At 42.0% G+C, this 21,428-nt stretch overlaps 1 protein-coding gene across 1 annotated transcript in view; it reads left to right on the forward strand.

The window, feature by feature from the left end:
* The window catches only part of LOC122811978 (prolyl endopeptidase-like), a 2,225,690-nt gene that overhangs the window by 1,469,648 nt on the left and 734,614 nt on the right, over positions 1-21,428 (forward strand). The window contains exon 11 of the mRNA XM_044084182.1: positions 19,763-19,899. Within this exon, the coding sequence (XP_043940117.1) occupies positions 19,763-19,899 (137 nt within the window). The remainder of the gene's footprint in view (positions 1-19,762; positions 19,900-21,428) is intronic.

Consider the following 21,428-nt stretch of genomic DNA (forward strand, 5'->3'; position numbering starts at 1 on the left):
CACAGAAAGCATTTTCATATGACTTGCACAATAAACATTTTCTGTCATACCAATCATGTCTCTGTTTAACATATTTCCTGTCAGCTTGTCGTAATAAATTTTTACATTTGCTAATATGCTGTTTATACAACTTATGTAGTCTATCTAAAATTGACACATTAATAGTAATGCTGTATTTACTACCTTTACTAGCCTGATTTACGGCATTCATGCTGTCATGTAACAACAAAAATTTTCTTACCAAAGTCCACATTGACTTCAACTGGCCAATTCTGAGCATCATAGGTGGTTAGAAAACTTTTGTAATTACTTGAAAGGCTGGTGCATCAAATCTGGCAGTTACAGATCTGAGCCTGGTGTGTCACCAACCTGGAGAATTTATGGCACTGCTTACTTTCCTGCACGACAGTCCTACTCTGGATACAGATGTCTGAGGAACTGTACTGTTGTAAACTGTGGAAAGTGAGGTGCTGCTATTCCGGACTCAATCACTTACATAAATGTCAGTTACTGCGTTTTTACTGAAGTGACCTTATACAAGGCACAGGCACCACTCCCCTATGTTTAAATGCAGGCAAGGCTCACCATTGAAAAGTTATTTGAAATAGTTGATTTAATGTCAGTCTTGTCTTACTAGCCTGATACTGCTGACTGCAGGTTCTGTGTTGGTGCCTAGTACAAGAAGTGCCTTGTAAAAAACAACGTATGGTTAGTGCAGATAAACTTTGCAGACTATAACCTTCTTAGCAGTATATTATTAACTTTCTTGTGCAGTACTTAATAACCTGTCTGTATAACAGACGACATGTACAATACTGTAGAGTTTTACAGCTTTAATGTCTTCAGGTTTGCTTCTCATACAGCATGAAAGATGTTCTCCATTAAGCAGATCTCACAAGAAATCACCTCTCACATATATACATTCTTATGAAAGCAGCCTTTTGGGAACTCTCAAAGTCATTGCTTTGGTATTTTCTGATATCGTACATCTGTTTATTAAACATTTAGGGAGCCTTTCCTGTTTGAGAATGTTTCTGTATGAAAACAGTCTTTCAGTATTGCCTGCACTTGGTGTTATGCAGTCTCTTAATAAGCTCTTTTGTATTCTGTTTCAAGGTGAATTATGTAACAGTCTAGGAAGTCTGTTGATTCTTGCACCTGGGTCCTTATCTGTTTCCCTTGAAGCTTGTTAAACACAACTGAATGCCTCTTTTAGGAGTTATCCTCATCAGCCTTTTTCTCAAGCCGTAGCAGCATGTTACATTTACAGATGAATGCTGTCATTTTTAGCTGAGAACAGTTTAACCCTTTAATATATGTATGCATCTAACTGACTCCATTATTCCTATGCATCTGTTTATGCATCTAACTAGCAAACAGAAGTACATGCATTTATAAATTTCTAAATGTATATTGAACATCAAGCATTTGAGATTTACTGTATCTGGCTTACATTATTGGTTCTCTGGTGTACCCTTTTCACTGCCCACAGCACCAAGGGTATTCACAAAATTCCTAACTCCAGTCATTGCTTACTGCATACTGCAAAACATTCACATTTTTCCACATTTAAAAGCAGATAAGCTGAAAGGCACTGAAGGTCCACAGCAGTAAATAATCACATTAAGTATGTATCAGCAAAAAACTCCATGTACCACCAGGCTAAAAACAAAGTTCTTTAATCCAGAGAATAGCAGTAAAACATGGTAAGCGCTTTTGGGAAAACTCCCTTCATCAGACAAATTGCTTCAATACAATCATGTTTTTTAAAGAAAGTTGCATCCAATCAAAAGTCAGAAATCAAATGAATGGTCTACGCCCCTTTAGAATAGACTTTAAAGGTACAATCCCATTTAAGCCAAGCCTCCTATCTCCCCTGAACTGTATGATCCACTGTACTTCACAATATTCAGTATAATTAATAAGACCCCCCCCCTCGGGGTTGGAATTAAGAACCTATAAGGCCATAAAGCTAAAAGAATATCCCTGATGCTTACTAATATGTTGGTCTAGGGCACTCCCTGCTCTAATTCATATGCCAATTTAGTATTAGCCCATTGGGAAGAAGAAGTCATATTTAAAGCTGACCATAAATGGAAAGAATTTTTAATTTATTATTGTTGTTTCGTGGATGATGTCTTTTTGCTATGGACAGGTGTAAAATATTATTAGCAGCTGACCAGACAGACACCGTACTACTGTATCCATTAATATTTATTTGTATTAGTACAAATTCTTGCCAAACCGTTAATACTGTCAGAGTTATTTAAATTCTATTATAACACAGCTAGACACGAAGTAATGACTGATGTACACTCAGTCATAGACGTCACTAAAGAGTGAAAATACTGTCCAGTTTATATACTCTTTTAAATGTTAAGCAATGTTATTTTTAATGTCCTTGTGACTTGTTCTTCTGGTTTGATTTCTGTTTTATGTCCTTCTTTGGTTATTTTCTTCCTTGCTGTAACTGAAGACTTCACAAAAAGTCTCTTCACGTCATCTTCGCTTCACTTGAAGTGTCTGTATTTTATTTTATTTATTTCTGCATCTGAAAGCTCACAGAAAGTCCCTGTAATGCAAAGTTTCTGTTTGAGATGTCAATGTAACTTCCTTTTTTTCTATAACAGGATGCCATTTACAGTAAGCCCACAGCTATATGTTATTAATATCGAAGCTGAACATTTACAAGAAATCTTTTTAATAAAAGGTCATCACTTAACTGTTCTTGCAAATCAAGCCATATTATTTTGAAAACTGCTGTTTGGCCTTTGCACACTTCTTCACTGCACACACAGTATAATTTTGGGCGAAAGTATTTTAATTTATACAGTCTCTATCAACAGGGACAGATGAAGCTTTAAGAGATTTGGTTTTGTACTTAGAATCTACCACCTGTTTCTTATGTTTTGCATTACAGTTTTCATATACTGAGATTGACTTTTTATATGTGAAATTAGAATCCAAGTATTTTAACAACATTTGTACCTCTGTTTTTAGGAAATCTTGTTGGAGAAATAGTTTATTAGTTAAAGACAGCATGCAAATAAAAAGATAATAATGGTAGATTTGTAGTACTAAGGGGCTGCTGGCAAGAGAAGAGGCATGTATTTATATTCCACCTAAAACTGCTGTAATGGAGCTTAGGAAAATTCTATGCAAAATTATCAGCTTTCAGCAAATAATATTAATTGTAGGTGGGGACTGGAATTTGATTTGCAGCAGTGAAGATGTGTCTGGGGGGGCTCAGAAGGGAAAATATAACAAAGAAGGGTAGATTTCTAAAGAAATTTATGAAAATATTTGGAAGGGAAGATGTGAATTCAGTACTAGGAGTTGGAAGCAAAATTACATATTATTCCCCAAGATACAAAAACTGGGCTAGGCTAGACAGAATTTACATTTCAAAGGAACATGTGCATTTAATTGAAAGTCTTGATACACACCCAATAACTATTTCAGATCATGCACCAATAATAATGAAAATAAAAACACTGTAATCAAATAAAAATGAGACATTGGCACTTTCCCACCTATCTGTTGAAAAGAGGGGAATTTAAGGAACAGGTAGTTGAAATTATTCAGGAGCTATTAGATAAGATATAAATTTCTTCTGAAAATATATCTAGTGAGTGGGATGAAATTAAAGTGGAGTTTAAAAATACGGTGGAAATAAAAGAAAGATGGTTAAGAAATAAGAATTGTTTAGATGGACTGACAAATGTATTGCAGAGTAGGGCGAATCTTACAGAGCAAGAAGAGGAGCAACTGCAGAATGCTAAACAGAAAATAAGGGACTACATCAATAATATACATGAGTTTAGAAAGATTGCTGTTCAGCAAACTGTGTTTGATAACTCTAGAACACAAAAACTTTTAGCACAATGACTTAAGCAACAGAAAGTTCAAAGGGCTGTCTCCAAGTTTAGGGAGCCTCTATAACAAGGAAGATAACAAGAGATCCTGTAGAGGTACTAGAAATATTTTGGAAATTCTATGAAAGCCTATTTAAAGCAGAGAAATATGGAAATCAATAAGATACAAATGGAAATGTTTATAGAAAAGTTATGGTTAGAGGTAGATGAGGCTCAATTACTAACAGTTAGGATAGGAAGAGATTAGATAAAAATGGTGATGTATAATACCAGAAAGGCTCATCCAGACTCTGCTACACTTTGCTGTGAAGGAAAGGTTAGTTTGCTGTTATTTTTTGTATTACTGTATTGCCTTTCTATATTTTGAATACTGTAGTTTGTTTTCTTTACTTTGTGTTTTGCTTGCATTCTGTTTTAACAGCATATTAAAACTTCAAAAGAGACCACAGCTCTCTCTGTTCTGAGTCAGGCAGAATTTTTCTCGCCCTCCCACCCATTTAAGTTGTCTTGTTAAATACCACTGTCTTTCTAGTTGCCCGCCTCTTATGTTAATCTGACCATATATCTCATTTCTCTCTACTTTCACTGGCTTATGTGAGTAATCACAAAATCATCATTTTGAAATCCCACCTTCAATTATTTAAATTTATTGGCCATCCTACAGTATTTCATAGTACCAAAATACAAAAGTGACCACCCTTTCAATCCATCTTGCTGTTTTAAAAATAGTAACTCTCCACTAAACCTTAACTTTTTAAACAGGTAAAACTCAAGTTACCTACTTTCACATCTAACTTCTCTAGTGCACACTGCAGAGTGCATTCTTTTCAATCTTACCTTTAAGCATCCCTGTGACTAGCATTTTCTCTAATACCTGCTGGAAAGCACTAGGAAGCCTTAAACTCATACAAACACTGAACTCTCCTTGTTAACAAGGAGAAATTAATAGTAGGCACTAAACAGCCTATAATTGCAAAGTACCTTGCTAAGGAAACAGCTCCTATACTTTACAAAGAAAAAAAAAAAAGCCTCAAACCAAGCATGTCCAAGGGTCAGCTTCCGGTGATTTCTCCTGTCCACCTGGTGAATCTGGGCATACTGGGACAATGCAGCAATTGCCTCATGTACACAGACAACCCTCTCCTCCTACCACCCAACACTACAACCTGTGAGAGATGCACTTACATAGCCAAAATGGAAGCAAAGCTCTCTCCACCCAAGATTGTGCTAAACAGTCAAGAGGAGAAGGTTAACACCCACACTACATCTCAAGCAACACATAGCCCTTCAAACCCGCACCACCAACACCCACATATAGCAACACTAAATCCACATATGCAGAGGCCCTTAACTGTAACCTGCCCAAGCAACAAAGACCTCTGAAGCTGAAATGCAAACAAACACCAATCACAACCAATGTGTCACATAGTTCACAACACCAGTGTGCCACCCAGCAACAGCCCCTAAGGCAAGACAATGTACCTAACACTTTAGTCATAGGTGACTCTATAGTCCGGCACACTGATGTCCCTCTCACCAGGTTGAATAAGGAAAAAATTACAGTCAGCTGCCTGTCGGGTGCCAGGATCCGCCACATAACGCATGCACTCAAGTCACTCCACAACAAGTACAAATATGACTCTGTCATTGTCCATGTTGGAGTGAATGACTTGAGACGTACCTCCCTGGACTACATGAAAAGAGACATGGAAGAGCTCTCTGATCATGTGGCCCAGGCAGGTATGACCCTAGCCCTGAGTAGCATCCTGCCTTCACCCAGAATGATACCACAATATAAAGATAAAATGATTGACTTCAACAATTGGCTAAGCTTATGGTGTCATTCAAAGGGGATCCAGTATCTGTCTGCCTGGGATGACATGATTGACAGACCACGATGCTTTGCCAGAGATGGTCTGCACTTGTCGCCCCTGGGATTCAGGTTACTGGCTAAGGCTCTTGCCATCCCTATAGTGCCTTTTTTAGGCAAATTTCAAAGGACAAAACCACCACCGTAACGGGTACAAGCATGCAAAATCTGAAGGTAATGCTACTCAATGCTAGAAGTCTAAACCTCAAAATGCACTCTCTCGAGGCACTCCTAAAAATGGAGAACATCGATATCTGTGCAGTAACTGAGACCTGGTTCAAGGCTCCAGAGAGCACCCCTGCAATACCAGGCTACAACTCTTACCACACTTTTCAGCCACCAAACCAGGACCGAAACACTAAAGGTGGAGGAGTGTCAATATTCACCAAGGATATTCACACCACCAGGCTAGTTGGCCAACACAATGTGTCTGAAATTCTCCAAGTGCAACTAACACTAGGTAAGACTGCAATCCAAATTGTAGCTTGCTACAGATCCCCACCATACCCCAAGATTCTCACTACACCTTTCTAAAAATACTGGAAAATATTAAGATAGAACCAAACACCCTAATACTGGGTGATTTTAACTACCCTGCCATTAACTGGGAAAACTACTCATGTCCCAACACCTTTGCATAGCGGTTCTTGGAATTCAAAATTCCAATGCCCTGGATCAACTAATCCATAGTCCCACCAGGGCTCCAATATCCTAGACCTGGTCATTACCAACATGGAAATCAATGCTCCATACCTATGGTCACCCCTCGTTAGTCAGGTCTGACCATAAGCTAATCACCCTTAACATCCACATCCCACCCCACCCCCAGTAAAGAAACCACCATAAAAACTTCTCCAAAGCCAACTTCATGCTACTCAAGTCAGAAGTGACAAACTTCATAACACCCATGCAGGCGGGAACTGAAAGTTCAACTGCTGAATCCTACACTAAGGCACTGTACGAGCACATCCATTCATGCATGAATCGTGCCATCCCAAATAGATCCAAAATCCTCTCTTCCTTAAATGGAACCCAATCTGCTGGTCCCCTGCCATAAACAAACTTTACAACTAAAGGAACAAACTTTTTGCAGAAAAGAGGAAAATCCCAGGATGCAAAAACTCCCTTACTAGCCTCAGTAAGAAACTGAGATGCCTCATAAAATCCTCCAAAGCTAGTTACGAAAATAAAATTGCCAAAGATTCCAAAGACAACCACAAAGCATTCTATAACTATGTCAAGAATCTAAATGGCAATGCTCAGATTTGCTCTGAGCTAAAACAGAATGGCATTAAATATACTGATCCAAAGGATATTGCCAATATCCTGGCAGATCGATTCAGTGCCAACTTCACCCCTCTCACCCCTAAATGGCCCATCTCAATACCGGAAGATTGCCAAATTCCAGTAATAACGGCCACACAGGTACAAAACGCACTCTCTAAAGCCAAGAATACAGCATCCATGGGACCAGATGACATCCCGGGCTGTGTACTACATGAACTACAATATGAACTGGCCCCTCACCTAAGTGTCATGTTTAATCATAGCCTCACTTCAGGTTTCGTGCCCACTGAGTGGCGCAGAGCTACAGTTATCCCAATCCACAAGGGAGGATCCACCTTGGATCCCGGAAACTACCATCCCATCAGTCTGACAATCCTTATCTGCAAGGCCATGGAGCGTATTATCATGGAACTTATAAACAAAGACATTGGCAACCTTCAAACACTGGACCCCACCCAGTTTGGGTTTGTGAAGTGCCGATCTTGTCTCCTGAACCTGATTGACTTCTTTGAATCAGTCTCCAGAGCCATGGACAAGGGTAAGGTGGTCCACACAGCCTATCTAGACCTTGCCAAGGCCTTTGACACCACCCCCCACTCTGGAATCATAGATAAACTTACTAAGTTGGGCATTAATCCCTATGTCACCCAATGGGTTGCTAAATGGTTTACTGGCAGAACCCACACTGTAAAAGTAGCCAACTCCAGCTCCAGACAAGTGGAGTACCTCAGGGTTCAGTCCTGGGGCCACTCTTGTTTGGCATCTACTTCTCTGAAGTACAGGTCAACACTAAGGGACTCTGGCTAACAAAGTTTGCAGATGACTGCAAACTGGGAGCCATTATTGAATCCCCAAATGATGTGGATACTCTACAAAAGGGCCTTACAGAAACAGATGCTTGGTGCCAGAGCCATGGGCTCAAGCTCAATGCCAAGAAATGTATTGTTATCCCCTTTGGGAAAAAACATGTATCCATGAATTACCATATAGGTGGCATTACACTAAACACAGAAAGTGTGATAAGAGACTTAGGGACACAGGTGGACAGTGGTCTCACCTTCGATAACCACATCGCCACAACAGTCAGGAAATCCTTCTATGTGGCACACCTCATCACGAAGGGCTTTTCATCCAGAAAGAAGGAGGTCATTGTCCCACTGTACTCATCCCTCATTAAACCCATTATAGAATACAATGCCCCATTTGGTATGTACCTCTCAAGACATCTGCAACAACTGGAAAGGCCTCAGAAATACCTCACTAAAAGAATCACAGGCCTAAAGCAGATGCCCTACGCTGACCGCCTTAAAAAAACTCCAGCTATACTCTGTCGCATATAGTCTACTCAGAGGCGATCTCTGCTTAACATACAAGGCCATGTCAAACCCAGAGCTGTTGGACATGCTACACTTAAAGAAATCCCAATCCCTCAGAGCTACATGCTCCAGGGATCTAAACCTTGTCATCACAATAAACAAAACATGCTGGAGGGATAGATTCCTGACCCAGAGACTCCCCAGACTCTGGAATAGATTGCCCCTACATGTCAAGCAGAGTGCCTCTTTGGATCTCTTCAAGAGGAACCTTGACAATTGGATGGGAGAAAGGAAATTCACCCCAGGGATCACGTCAGTCGCCCTGCTAGACAGGGGTCCAGGAAAGTAAATAATGTGGGAAGAAATAGCTAGGGAATTGTTATGGCTAGGCTTGTATAGGCCCTAGGGCTGATAGCCTAGTACCAACCTATGAACCTATGAATCCACAGGAAAGTCCCCAGGAATAGATGGTATTCCTGTGGAAGTTTGGAAGCTAGGAGGGAAAAATGATAAAGATCTTGAAGGTTTTGTTTAACAGTATTTTAAGAGGAAAAGTACCAATATCCTGGGAAAAGCAGTGGTGGCTGTAATACCTAAAGATGGCAAAGGTCCACCAGATCCAGCTTCATACAGGTCCATTTCATACCTCTCAGCTGTCCAGATTTTAGCAGACATGTCCAGATTTTTTGCCTCATGTTTTTGGTCTAGTCCTTATAAAATTTGTGATTTTCTGCAAATCAGTGGGATGATCTGAGGACTGAAGTCACTAAATAATGACAAGCATTTGAGTTTCAGACTTCAAATCCTTCAGAAAATTAATGTTAACACAAACCCTGTTACTCTAGCAACTTTCTAAGTTTATAAGCGCAGTATTTAAAATCTGTCCCTATTTTTTGTCCTTTGTACCCCCGTTTTTTCAGGCTTTTGTCCAAATTTCTTGCACTAAAAGGTTGAGAGGTATGGCCCATTTCAATACTAAATCATGATTATAAAGTGTTTGTCTATGATAGCTAAAGAATGGCAAAAGTGATGCCAGAACTGATAGATATGGATCAGTATGGTTTTGTGAAGGGGAGGCAAACATTTGACAACTTTAACAGAGCATTGATGATCCAAAGGGAAGCTGAATGTAAGAAAATACCACTGTTGTTTGTGGGTCTTGATGCAGATAAAGCATTTGACAGAGTAAGCTGAGACATTTTAAGCAGGGCAATGGAAGCATTTGCATTTCCTGGTAAAATTATAAGGTTGATTAGAAGGATATATGAGGGATTGGGGGAGAAAATTAAAGTGGGTGAGTTCCTCTCTTAAAATTTATTCTTGAGAAGAGGAACCAGGCAGGGATGTTTTCTTTCCTCTTTATTTGCATTATATTTAGAACCATTGGCAAAGAAAATAAGGGACTCAGAAATTCAAGAATATAATTGGTATGGTAGTCGAGAAAAGCTAGCTGTATTAGCAGATGATATTATTTTATACCTAATAAAACCAGAAAAGGACATTTCTGTGTTGTGGAACGTTTTGAGACAGTTTCAGATCTTTTCAGGATACACAGTTAATGAAGCTAAAACTAATGTAATGCAAAAAGCAGTGTGTCAAAAAGATGGCTCAAACAAGACTATCAAAAAGCATAAAAAGCCATCCTGAGCAAGTAACTGACCCCACAGGATTGTGCTACATCCAATACAAATACCAGTAGTATCCAAAAAATCCAAAGGCAAGTTAAACTGTTTATTAACATAAAGCATACGAAAATTATTTCGTCTCAGGCTGTAAGAGATGAAGTCTCTTGCAGCTTGAGACAGAAGTGTTTTAACGTTTCATAAGTTTCGTATGTAAGAGATGTAGTCTCTTACAGCTTGAGACGAAAGCACTTAACCTTTCGTATGTTTTATGTTAGTAAACAATTTTACGTGCCTTTGGATTTTGGATTTTTTGAGTACTACTAGCATTTGTATTGGATGTTGCACAGTCGTGTGTGGTCAGTTACTTGCGCAGGATGGCTTTTATGTTTTTTGATGCTAAAACAAAGACAATAGCTGTAAGTTATGTACCCACACACAAATTGATTCAGTAATATCCATATTTATGGGACATGATAAAATTAAGTACTTAGGAGTATGGATTAAAATTATTCTGGTGTGACAGCTAAGAATATGTGGGAAGAGACTAATCAAAAGATAATACAAACACTGAGAAATTGGAAGCACTGTTAACATGGATATGGGTAGTAAGATACAAGCAGTTAAAATGTTTTTAGTCCCTTTAGTCTTATAAACATGTCAGATATATTTCTATTAACCAGAGAATTTGTGGATAGGAGAAGTTATGGATAACATTTAATAAAGAGCTGAAAGATTTTATGTGGGAGATGAAGACTGTAAGAGTCAAGTGGGATAAGCTGATTCTTCCCAATAGAACAAGGCGGATTGGGATTATGTGATTTGAAGGGGTATTTCAGAGCTACACAGTTAGGGCTCCTATACATAGCAGAAGCAGAAACATATAATTCGAATTGGAAAGGGTGATGATGAAACAGAAGGGGAAGCTCAAGAAAGAAAGAGAGACTGGGATTTTGGATGCAGATCTTTAATGAGAACAACAATAATCATACAGAATATATAAATAGCAGAGAGTATTCTAAGAACTAAGCCAACACGAATGAAGAAAGGAGATTCTGCTGATAGGGATGACTGCAATTAGGGATACAGACAATAGTCAAGAGGGGGCTAGAATTTATTGGAAAAAAACTGGCAAAGAAACCAAGGTTTTAGGAGCAAATAACAAGAGGAAAAGGTAATAGAATGGGAAAACACCAAAAATGTATTTGGACTGCAGGTTAGAGATTGCCTTTCCTATCAATCATTGATATCAGAGTATAGGCAAAGAGAAAGACATAGGGGTGTTCTAAATGAAAGACCAGCACTGGTAGAGTTTTTGGTAGAATCTAGAGCAAAAGCTGCTGTTAAAAAAACAATAATTAGTAGAGCATATAAAATATTGCATGATAACTGTAAAAATCAACCAGAAAAGGTTAGAAAGGATTGGAAATAAAGATTTGATAAGCAAGTCACAAAGAAACAATGGGAGATATATTTATGTATCCCAAATATGCAACAAAATCCAGAAGCTTTAGGTTTTTGTTTGGAAATGTTTACATAGGTATTTTTATACCCCAAGTAGACTCCAGAGAATTTTTCCTCAGGTAGACAGCAAATGTTGGAGGTGTGATGGGGAAGAAAGAGGGAATTGGGAAGTTATTTTATGGGAGTATAATGAGTTGGCAGACTTTAAAGATTCCACGCAGACTACTCTTCCAGAAATATTGGGTGAGCAAATTGGTGTATCTAGGGCAATAATTTTTCTGAGCCACAATACAGAATCGGAATTGCCTAGACATAGTGAGTTTTTGCCGAGTCTAATTATGGTTGCTTCTAAAAAAAGCAATTATTAGAAAATGGAAATCAAAGTCTAAACCAACTGTATTAGAAGTAATGAATATAGTAAGAGAAATAAAACAACTGGAATTCAGATCTTTAGAAAAGGGTAGGAGCAAATTACATAGAAAAAATGAGAATAGGGGACGCCACCTCAAGCAGTAGACCCATATTGAGTGATGTACCCCAGGCTTCAATTTTGGGGCCTTTGTTATTTGGGATATACTTTTCTGAGGTGCAGGCCAAAAAGCAGTGGGCTGTGACTGACCAACTTTGCAGATGACTGCAAGCTGGGTGCTATCATAAATTTCCCTAGTGACATGGACTTCCTCCAAGAGGGTCTCACCCAAACAAATGACTGGTACCAGAAACATTGCCTCAAGATGAATGCAAAAAAATGCATCATCATCCCCTTTGGGGAGAGTGACGTACCCACAAATTATCACATTAATAACGTCCTAAGCACGCAGTCAGCTGTGATTGATTTGGACACCCAGATTGATAGCAGCCTGACTTTTGACCACCGTGTTGCTTCCATTGTATGGAAAGCTTTCTACATGGCACACCTCATAAGTAAGGATGTTAAGTTGTCTATCTTGCCTTCATTCTTGCTGTTTGGGATCGGAACCGATCCTCGGCTCCGACTCGGCCATCTTCAATAGCTCGAGAGCTGTTTACTGGCTCGAGGCTACCCCTTATCCCATGATGCCTAGCGATAGCTACCCAGATCTCGTTTGCCGCTTCAGCTGCAAGGTGTGTCGTTTTCTGGCTCAGGCTTGTATTTTCAAATTTTTTGTGTAGAAATGTATTCTTATACTCCATAAAACTATTAGATAATTTACCTTTCTTAGTTTTATTCACTAGTGTGTGTTGTTGAGTACTTTCTTCTTTTATAGTCCCCTTTTAGTGTAGAACTCATTTAAGTTAGAGAGTTCTCCCCTCCCCCACTACCTTCCCAAGGACAGCCGTTTAACTTAGAGGCTCTCCTTTCCTTCTGTTTGTGCTATCGTTTATAAAAAAAAAAAGGGTGATTGTTTTATATATATATATATATATATATATATATATATATATATATATATGCATAGTTTGTTGTACTTTGACTAGAATAGAATTTTTTTCTATCTGTGTTTCTCTTCTGATACTTGTTTTTTTGTGGTTGAGTTATGTCTAAAGAAACTGAAGTATCTGGATTTAAAAAGTGTGACTCGTGCTGTCAGAAAATGTCTCTGACAGACGGGCACACTAATTGCGTTTATTGTTTGGGCGCTGTTCACCTGCAGGACTCTTGTTCTATCTGCCATGTCTTTAGTCCAAGAGTCCTGCAGGAACGGAAGAACAAATTGATCCTTAGGGGTCTGTTAAAATCTCAGGATTCACCGGCAAAGAGTTCACAGCCAGTGAAATCCCCAAAATCCTCTAAACCATTGGCTCCACCTTCGGAGCCGATTCCGGTACAGGATTTACTGAGTATGTCGGTTCCGGCTGGCGCCGACAAGACAACCCCTCCGTCGGTTCCATCGGATGTTTCGGAGCCGTCTCAGAGCCATAAAAGGCTGAGGTCCCCTTCATTGGAGTCAGTTCATTCGGCTCCCGGGTCTCCATTATTGCAAAGTGAACATAGCCACCGTTCTTCACACTCCTCTCGATCCTCTAGGCTGTCGGATTATGATGTGGAGAGAGTAGTAAGTAGATTGCAAAAATCACAGGCACTAGCTAAAATATTGTCTAGCCCTCCTCAACAGATATCGGCTCCATTCACCTCCTTCTCTGTTCCTCCTCCGACTCCATTGAGCTCGGAGCCGGAGTTCATTAGGGTTCGAGTAGTGGAACAGTCGGCTCCAATAACCATATCTGCTTTGGTTCCGATTCACTCGATAGTACCCTCGATCGAGGAATCTGAACGCCGGGGTCCCTCGTCGGCTCCGAGGGGGCGAGTGGCATCGGACCCTTGTCCGACCCCATTCTCCCTCTCGGAGCATCAGCGCAGGTGAACTCAGCTCCAGCATCGGCCTCGGAGCCGTCCCCCTCAGCGCAGAGAAAGATTCCTATTTCTTCGGAACCGGAGCTTTCTCTGCCTTGAGGCAGGGACGCCTTTGAGGTCATGCGGAGTGTGCTGCCCTCTGAGTCAGCTCCGCTACCAGCCCCACCGGCTCTGTCCCCCGTAGTGCCTGTGCCAACCTCTGCTCCTCCTCCAGACCCCAAGCGTAAGGAACCGATGCTCCAGGACACCCCATTGTGTGTTTCCTCTTCTTCCAAGGCCTCCCCTGTTCACTCAGAGGAGCCCCCTCGGAAGAAGATGTGCAAGAGGAAGCACATTGACTTCCCTGAGTCTGTCACTTCTGATACAGACTTAGATGAATCGGAAGGGTCCCCAAGATCCCCCTCTGAAGATGTTTCCTTCTCGGACATCCTGGAAATGCTTAGGCAGAGGGGGAACTGGAATCCCCTAGACCCTACCGAGGATGAGTCTGTATTCCTGGATGCTTTAGGTTCCTGACCTTCCACCTCCTGGCTTTCTCCGCCTTTCAACCCACTTATGTCTGTATTGGCTCGAAAGGCTTGGTCAGCTCCGGACACAGTGGAACCAACTCCGAGGAGACCTGGTAAATTTATTACAGCTCCCAGGATAAGCAATTCCTTTCTAAAGGTGTGCCCGTTGATGCCATGGTGGTAGCAGCAGCCACCAAAAAAGTCATAGCAGAGACCTCTTCATCTTTTCATCCCCCTAACAATGAGTGTAGGACGATGGACAGGTACGGAAAGCGAATGTTTGCTTCAGCGACCTTCTACATGAGGTCCCTGAACTATCTATGTCATTTTACTCACCTGCAAAGGGATCTCCTTAAAGAGCTTGGTGATGCCCTTCAAGATCCTACAGCTGAGGGAGTACAAGTCAAAGTAGCGTTCCAGCTAGCGATGCTTAATTCTCTAGTCAACTCCTCCATGAGGCTCATTTCCTATGCAGCCGATGGAGCGAGTAGAGCCGCGGGCATGGGTGTGGCCCTTAGGCGGCATGCGTGGATGTGGCTGTGTCACTTTGCGGAACCCTTTCGAGTGTCCTTCACCAATACCCCGTTTGATGGCTCCTTTCTCTTTGGGCCACAGGTGAAAGATACATTGACTAGGTGTGAGCAAGAAGGCAAGACTCTCTCTGCCGTGGGAGTCCGTTTTTCCACTCCCTCTAGACGTTACCCCAAGGGTCAGAAGAGTGGGAAGATGTGGTTCCATAAATCTCAGGGAGACTTACCTGACACCCGTAGTGATTTTTCCACCAGAGGCAGAGGGGGAAACAATAATAATAGACGTCGCCCTCGTGGCAGAGGGGTCCGCAGAACCAGGGCACCAGAGAATCTTTCTCTGATAAGCCCTTCCAGCATCCCTGAAGGGTTGCCCGGCTGCTCACCTCTGGAGGCAGTCGGGGGAAGACTTTCACTGTACCCAAAAGCCTGGCAAAATTTAACAAGAGACAGATAGGTACGGTCCATTATATCTGGAGGTTACAAAATTCCCTTCCATCAATCCCCCTTACAGTCAAAGAAGACCCTTCCAGATGTTCCACCCGATCTGGAGGAGCAAGCAGTAATAAAAGTTTCAAAACTGCTAGAAAAAAGAGCCATTCAGGAAGTCCCCACAGACCAGCATGGATCCGGCACTTACTCAAGGTTATTTTTGGTACCAAAAAAGACAGGGGACTGGAGACTGATTCTGGATCTCAGCAGACTAACCAAATCTGTACAAAGAACAAAGTTTCGGATGGTCACGCTACAGTCCATTCTACCCTTCCTGGGTCAGGACAATTGGATGTGCTCGATAGATCTTCAGGACGCGTTCTACCATATCAAGATGGACAGACGCTCCAGGAGATTTCTTAGCTTTCGGGTGGGGGCCAGTCATTACCAGTTCAGAGCTCTGCCCTTTGGTCTCACCACAGCCCCCAGGGTGTTCACCAAATGTTTGGCAGTGGTCACGGCTCACCTGAGACATCAAGGATTCCAGGTGTTTCCATATCTAGACGACTGGCTCCTCACTGCTACCACCAGGCATCAACTCCTACAAGCGCGGGATTAAACAATCACATCTTGTACCCAGCTAGGTATTGCAATAAATTTTGAAAAATCTGCCTTGTTGCCCTGTCAATCTATCACTTACATAGGAGCAGACATAAACACAAGGGATATGTTCGCAAGGTTGCCACTGGAAAGTGTGTCCACAGTTTGTCATCAAGTGCAAATACTAATGCAGAGCAAAAGGATCCAAGTCAGGTATGTCCTTCATACTTTGGGCTCCATGGCAGCTGCCAGTCTTCTATTCCCACTAGCGCGTTTCCACATGAGAATTCTTCAGTGGCTTCTTTTCACGCAGTGGTCTTTCCAAGAGCTACCCATGTCTCACATGATCCTGATCACGGAGGCTTGCAAAAGTCACTTTGCTTGGTGGATGGTCTCCCCACTAAAACTCAGGGCAGACCTTTCATACAGCCCCTTCCGGTAGCCACAGTGATGACAAACGCCTCCATGATGGGGGGAGGGGGTATTATCTGGGAAGGACAGTCCAAGGCACTTGGCAACTTCACGAGTACCATTTGCACATAAATGTCCTAGAAATGAGAGCCGTGTTCCTAGAGTTGCAAGCTCTTCAAGACTCTCTTCCTTCCGGGACCATTGCAATTCAAACAGATAACATGTCAGTGGTGTGGTACATCAACAGGCAGGGCGAAACCAGATCCTACCCCCTGTGTCGAGAAGCACTCAGACTTTGGCAGTGGGCAATTTCCTCCCAATGTTTTCTGATTGCGACGCACATCCCTGGGAGATCCAACGCCATAACGGACAGGCTCAGCAGAGCTATCCTCATGCCTCATGAATGGTCTCTGAATCAAGAAGTTGCGGATCTTATCTTCCGCAAATGGGGACAGCCTTGCTGCGATCTTTTTGCCACCCCCTTCAACAGCAAATGCAGCAACTTTCCAGGTCACATACCCAGAGACGCTCTAGTCCACGATTGGCCTCAGGGACTTCTTTATGCCTTTCCTCCATTTCCCCTGGTACTGAAACTCATACAGAAAGCAAAATCGTTGGGTTGAAAAATGATCCTCATTGCCCCCTACTGGCCTCGACAGTTATGGTTCCTGTTCCTGCACCATTACCTTCTCGATCAGCCCTGGACTCTGGACCCAATTCCAGATCTCCTGATTCATCAGTCAGGCAGGTTGCATCAATCCCTTCAAACTCTCCAGCTCACAGCTTGGTTGCTCCACTTCCAACCTTAACCAGGCTTCCCAGCAGTCAGTGAGATTATCGTCTCCTCTCATAAGTCTACAACGAGAAAAACTTATGCTAGCAAGTGGAAACATTTTTCTTGTTGGGCAGAGTCTAGGAATGTGGATCCCTTCTCAGCCCCAGTCCACGAAATTCTGGAATTCCTAGCACAACTGTTTCACTCCAGGGCCGCTTCCACTACAATTAGGGTACAATTAGCGGCCATTTCTAATTTTCATATTGGTTTGTCAAATTCTAACATTATGTCTCATAAGCTCTGTAAAGCTTTTTTGAGAGGAACATATCTTCTTAGACCTCCAGTGAGAGATCCCCCTCCTCCTTGGGACCTTAATTTAGTCCAAACTTCCTTAATTCTGCCTTCTTTTGAACCAGCAGTATCCTGCTCCATCAAGTTATCATTTTGGAAGACACTCTTTTTGGTAGCTATCACTTCAGCTCGGCATGTCTCAGAACATTAAGCACTATGTGTTCGTCCTCCCTACCTGGTGGTTGACAAGAACAGAGTTGCTCTGAGGACTAATCCTTCATTTCTTCCTAAAGTCTGCTCAGAAAATAATTTAAATCAATGTATAGATCTCCCTATGTTCTTCCCAAATCATAGCAACAAGGCAGAGTACAAGCTTCACCAATTGGACATTCATAGACAATTGCATTTTTGCCTACATAGAACTAAAGAAATAATAAAGTCAGACCAATTCCTTTCTTATGCCTTAAACAAACAAGGTCTTCCAGTTTCCAAGGTGACCTTATCCAGATGGTTGTCCCACACTATTACTTTTATTTACCAGTTAAGGAACAAAGAGTTGCCAATTAAACCGAAAGGTCATTCTACTAGGGCATTAGCCACCTCCGTAGCTTTTCAGTCTAGGTTGCCCATGGATTCCATCTGTGCAGCTGCCACGTGGGCAAACCGTCATACCTTTATTTCTCATTACAAGGTGGATATGGTCTCCCGGAGCAGAGCTGACTTTGGTTCCACTGTTCTGAAGAGTCTGTTCCACTGAGCCACCCAGGGTGTTATTTGCTAGGGACGCTGTCCCAAACAGCAAGAATGAAGGTGAGAAAGACAACTTAACATTAAGAAGTTATGTACCTACCATAACGTTCCATGTTAGTTGTCTTCATCTCGCTTTCTTTCTTGCGCCCCTCCCTCCATCCCCCATCCAAGTGGATCGAGAGGAGTCCCTTTTTTCACTGGCTGAGTATTCTTTTATTGTTATTCTTCTGGCTAGGTCTTCCTAACCTATTTTAGATATTAGAATGCATGGAACAACCAGTTTTATGATAACTGGTTTCTCTCTTATGTCTGGATTAGTTATTTCAAACGAGATCTGGGTAGCTATCGCTAGGCATCATGGGATAAAGGGGTAGCCTCGAGCTAGTAAACAGCTCGCGAGCTATTGAAGATGGCCGAGTCGGAGCCAAGGATCGGCTCCGATCCCAAACAGCAAGAAAGAAGGCGAGATGAAGACAACTAACATGGAACATTATGGTAGGTACATAACTTCTTCTTATGTCATCCAGGGACAAGGAGGTCAATAACATTCCTGTATTCTTCCCTTATAAGGCCCATTATTGAGTACAACGCCCCATTCGGCATGCACCTCGCAAAGCACATGCAGCAGCTGGACAAGACCACAAGGTTCCTCACCAGGAGAATCCAGGGCCTCAAAAATCTACCATACACAAGCTAAAAACCCTATCCCTCTACTCTGTTTCATACAGACTCCTCAGAATTGACCTCTGTCTGGCATACAAGGGGATCTTGGACCCCGGCATAATGGGTCTGCTGCATATCCGCAAGTCAAGCTCCAGTCGAATAACCCCACACACGACCTCAACCTGGTCTGTGACATCAATAGGACTTGTTGGCGGGACAGATTTGTGTCCCAGAGACTCCCCCATTTGTGGAATAGACTCCCACTCCACGTCAAGCAGAGTACCTCTTTACCCCTTTTTAAGCACTACCTGGATAACTGGATGGGAAATAGAAAATACATCCCTGAGAGTCCACCCATGTCCCTGCTGGACAGCAGCATCAGGTGCTGATTTGTCTATACATGGGCTAAACTCTTGGCTAGGCTTATAAGGGCCTCAGGGCCAGTAGCCTAGTAACTTCCTATGATCCTATGAATTGTGGTATCGATAAATACAGGGAAGGAATGAGGTTTAAAAGAAGGCAGGATTTGAATGAGTTATTTTTATTTATTTTATTTTTTATTTTATATTTGTTGACCGGGCTAGTCCAACTGGATATATGTCCATTTTGAATAGAGGCCCGGGGAGATAAGCTCCACTAAACAGATAATAGCAACATCAGGTACAATACCATTTTAAGATTAGAATGCAATTTTATATAACAGCTTAATAATCATTTAATTTACATATTTAAAGAGAAAGAAAGTATTTATAAGGTAGAGACACAATTGACAGTAGAAAACGTGCTATGCAAGTTCCTCAGCTAGAGAGGTTCCTAAGAAACACCATGTTAAAGAGACTTTGAGTAACATACAGATCTCACTCTCTAAGTTATATAATGTATGACAATGATTGGGTAGCTTATAAGTGATGTATAATGTTTACAACTAAGATTATTTTAGTATGGTTTGTTTTCATTTTTATAAATATATTAAAGATGTTTCTTGTTTAAAAAAATGTCATGATATCAGTTTATTAATTGTCTTCATCTTTGCAGGTATTTTATCCCAGTAAAGATGGAACAGAAATTCCTATGTTTCTTGTTCACAAGAAAGGAGTGAAATTGGATGGCTCCAACCCAGTGTTCCTTCATGGATATGGAGGTTTTAGCTGTTCACTACAACCATACTACAGGTAAAACTTGTTTGATTTCAACATGACTGAAATTCATCAGCACACCTTTTCATTCTGCTTTGTTATTCTTGCATATATTTTAATTCCAGAGAGAGAACACATTGCACAGTAGCCTTGCTTTGTCCTCTAACTAGAATATTTTGAAAAAAAGTATTCACAAACATGGGGCGACGTCTCAAGGATATTGGTCTTCTGACTACTGCTCAAAATGGGTTTAGATCTGCATGCTGCATAGAAGGTAGCCCTGATGTCCTTCAAGGATGCATCTGCAGTCCTAACAAATGGGGTTGTCCTGGCCTCAGGCAGCCCTTCGGTCGGCCGGATTCCAAAGTCTGGGTCTGGCCTCGGCTGATGTCGCACTTCACCCGACGTCATAGCTGCAGTTCAGCGGGTATAAAGGCATCAGCCGACGCCATTTTCCTCAGTCTTTCTTGCCGCGTGGCGCCCGAAGCAGAAGCTGTTCGCAAGTGCCGGTCGGTCAGAACCAGAGATTGCTACTACCGAAGACTTCTAAAAAGCTAAATACCCCGTTGGGGACTCTTTCTTGCCTCAGCCGATGTCAGAAAAAGTGAATAACTGTTTAACTTGTGGGAAACAAATACCTCATAAAGATTTCCACTCTTACTGCCTACCTTGTTTAGGCCCAGACCACGACTTAGCAGCTTGTCTAGCCTGTGCTTCCTTCAACCGACGAACACTTAGACGTCGGTCGGAGTTTGCAGAGGAGTTTTTCGGCTCTGCTTTTGCTTATATCATGCCGTCGGAGACTCGACTTCACATTTAGCTAAAAGCGTAAGGAAAAGGACCGACATTCGCAGTCCGCGGTTTCGGCGAAACCGCGGTTAAGCCAACATGAGTGTCTCGGTTTCGGCTGAAACCGAGTCCGCAGTTCTTCCTTCGAAAGCATGCCTCCTACTACCGAGGCCTCTTCCAGCATGGCTGAATCTGCTACGGAAAATCCACCTGCTCTTACAGTTTCTCAGGATTTATCAGATACTATCCCCTTAGATGTATCTACTCCTGCACGTGGAGCTGCTAGGCCCCCTGCATCCATGTCAATTAAGGCTTTTGCCAGGGCTAAAGCAGCTAAATCTTCAAAGGCCGTGCTTGCTAAAACCCCCTCTCACAGGCCTAGCTCTAATACTCAAATGCTTAGTCTAGCAGAGGATCTCATTTCTTTGATCAGGGGAACTCAGTCTCACCCTGACAGGGCCTCTCACCCTCCTCCAGAGAAGTGACTTAGAGCAGAGCCCCCTGAGCCAGTTTCTTCAGATTACTTCTCTGATGATTCAGAAAATACAAATCCTCCAGAAGGCCCTTATTCTCCATATGAGGACTCTGATGCAGAGGATTCCATACCTTCTGCCTCTCCTCCTGAGGAATTTTCTTTTGGGGAAACCTTGCATGCTATGAGGGAACAATTTCAATGGCAGGGCCAGGATTTTTCAGACTCTAGGAAAAGGCTTAGGACCTTTTTACATTTACCACAGCATAGGCCTTTAGCTATTCCTCCAGTACTTACAGTTGTG

This window comes from Protopterus annectens, chromosome 1.part1 (genome assembly GCF_019279795.1).
Source record: "Protopterus annectens isolate FY-2018-M chromosome 1.part1, PAN1.0, whole genome shotgun sequence".
In the NCBI taxonomy this organism is placed as follows: domain Eukaryota; kingdom Metazoa; phylum Chordata; order Ceratodontiformes; family Protopteridae; genus Protopterus; species Protopterus annectens.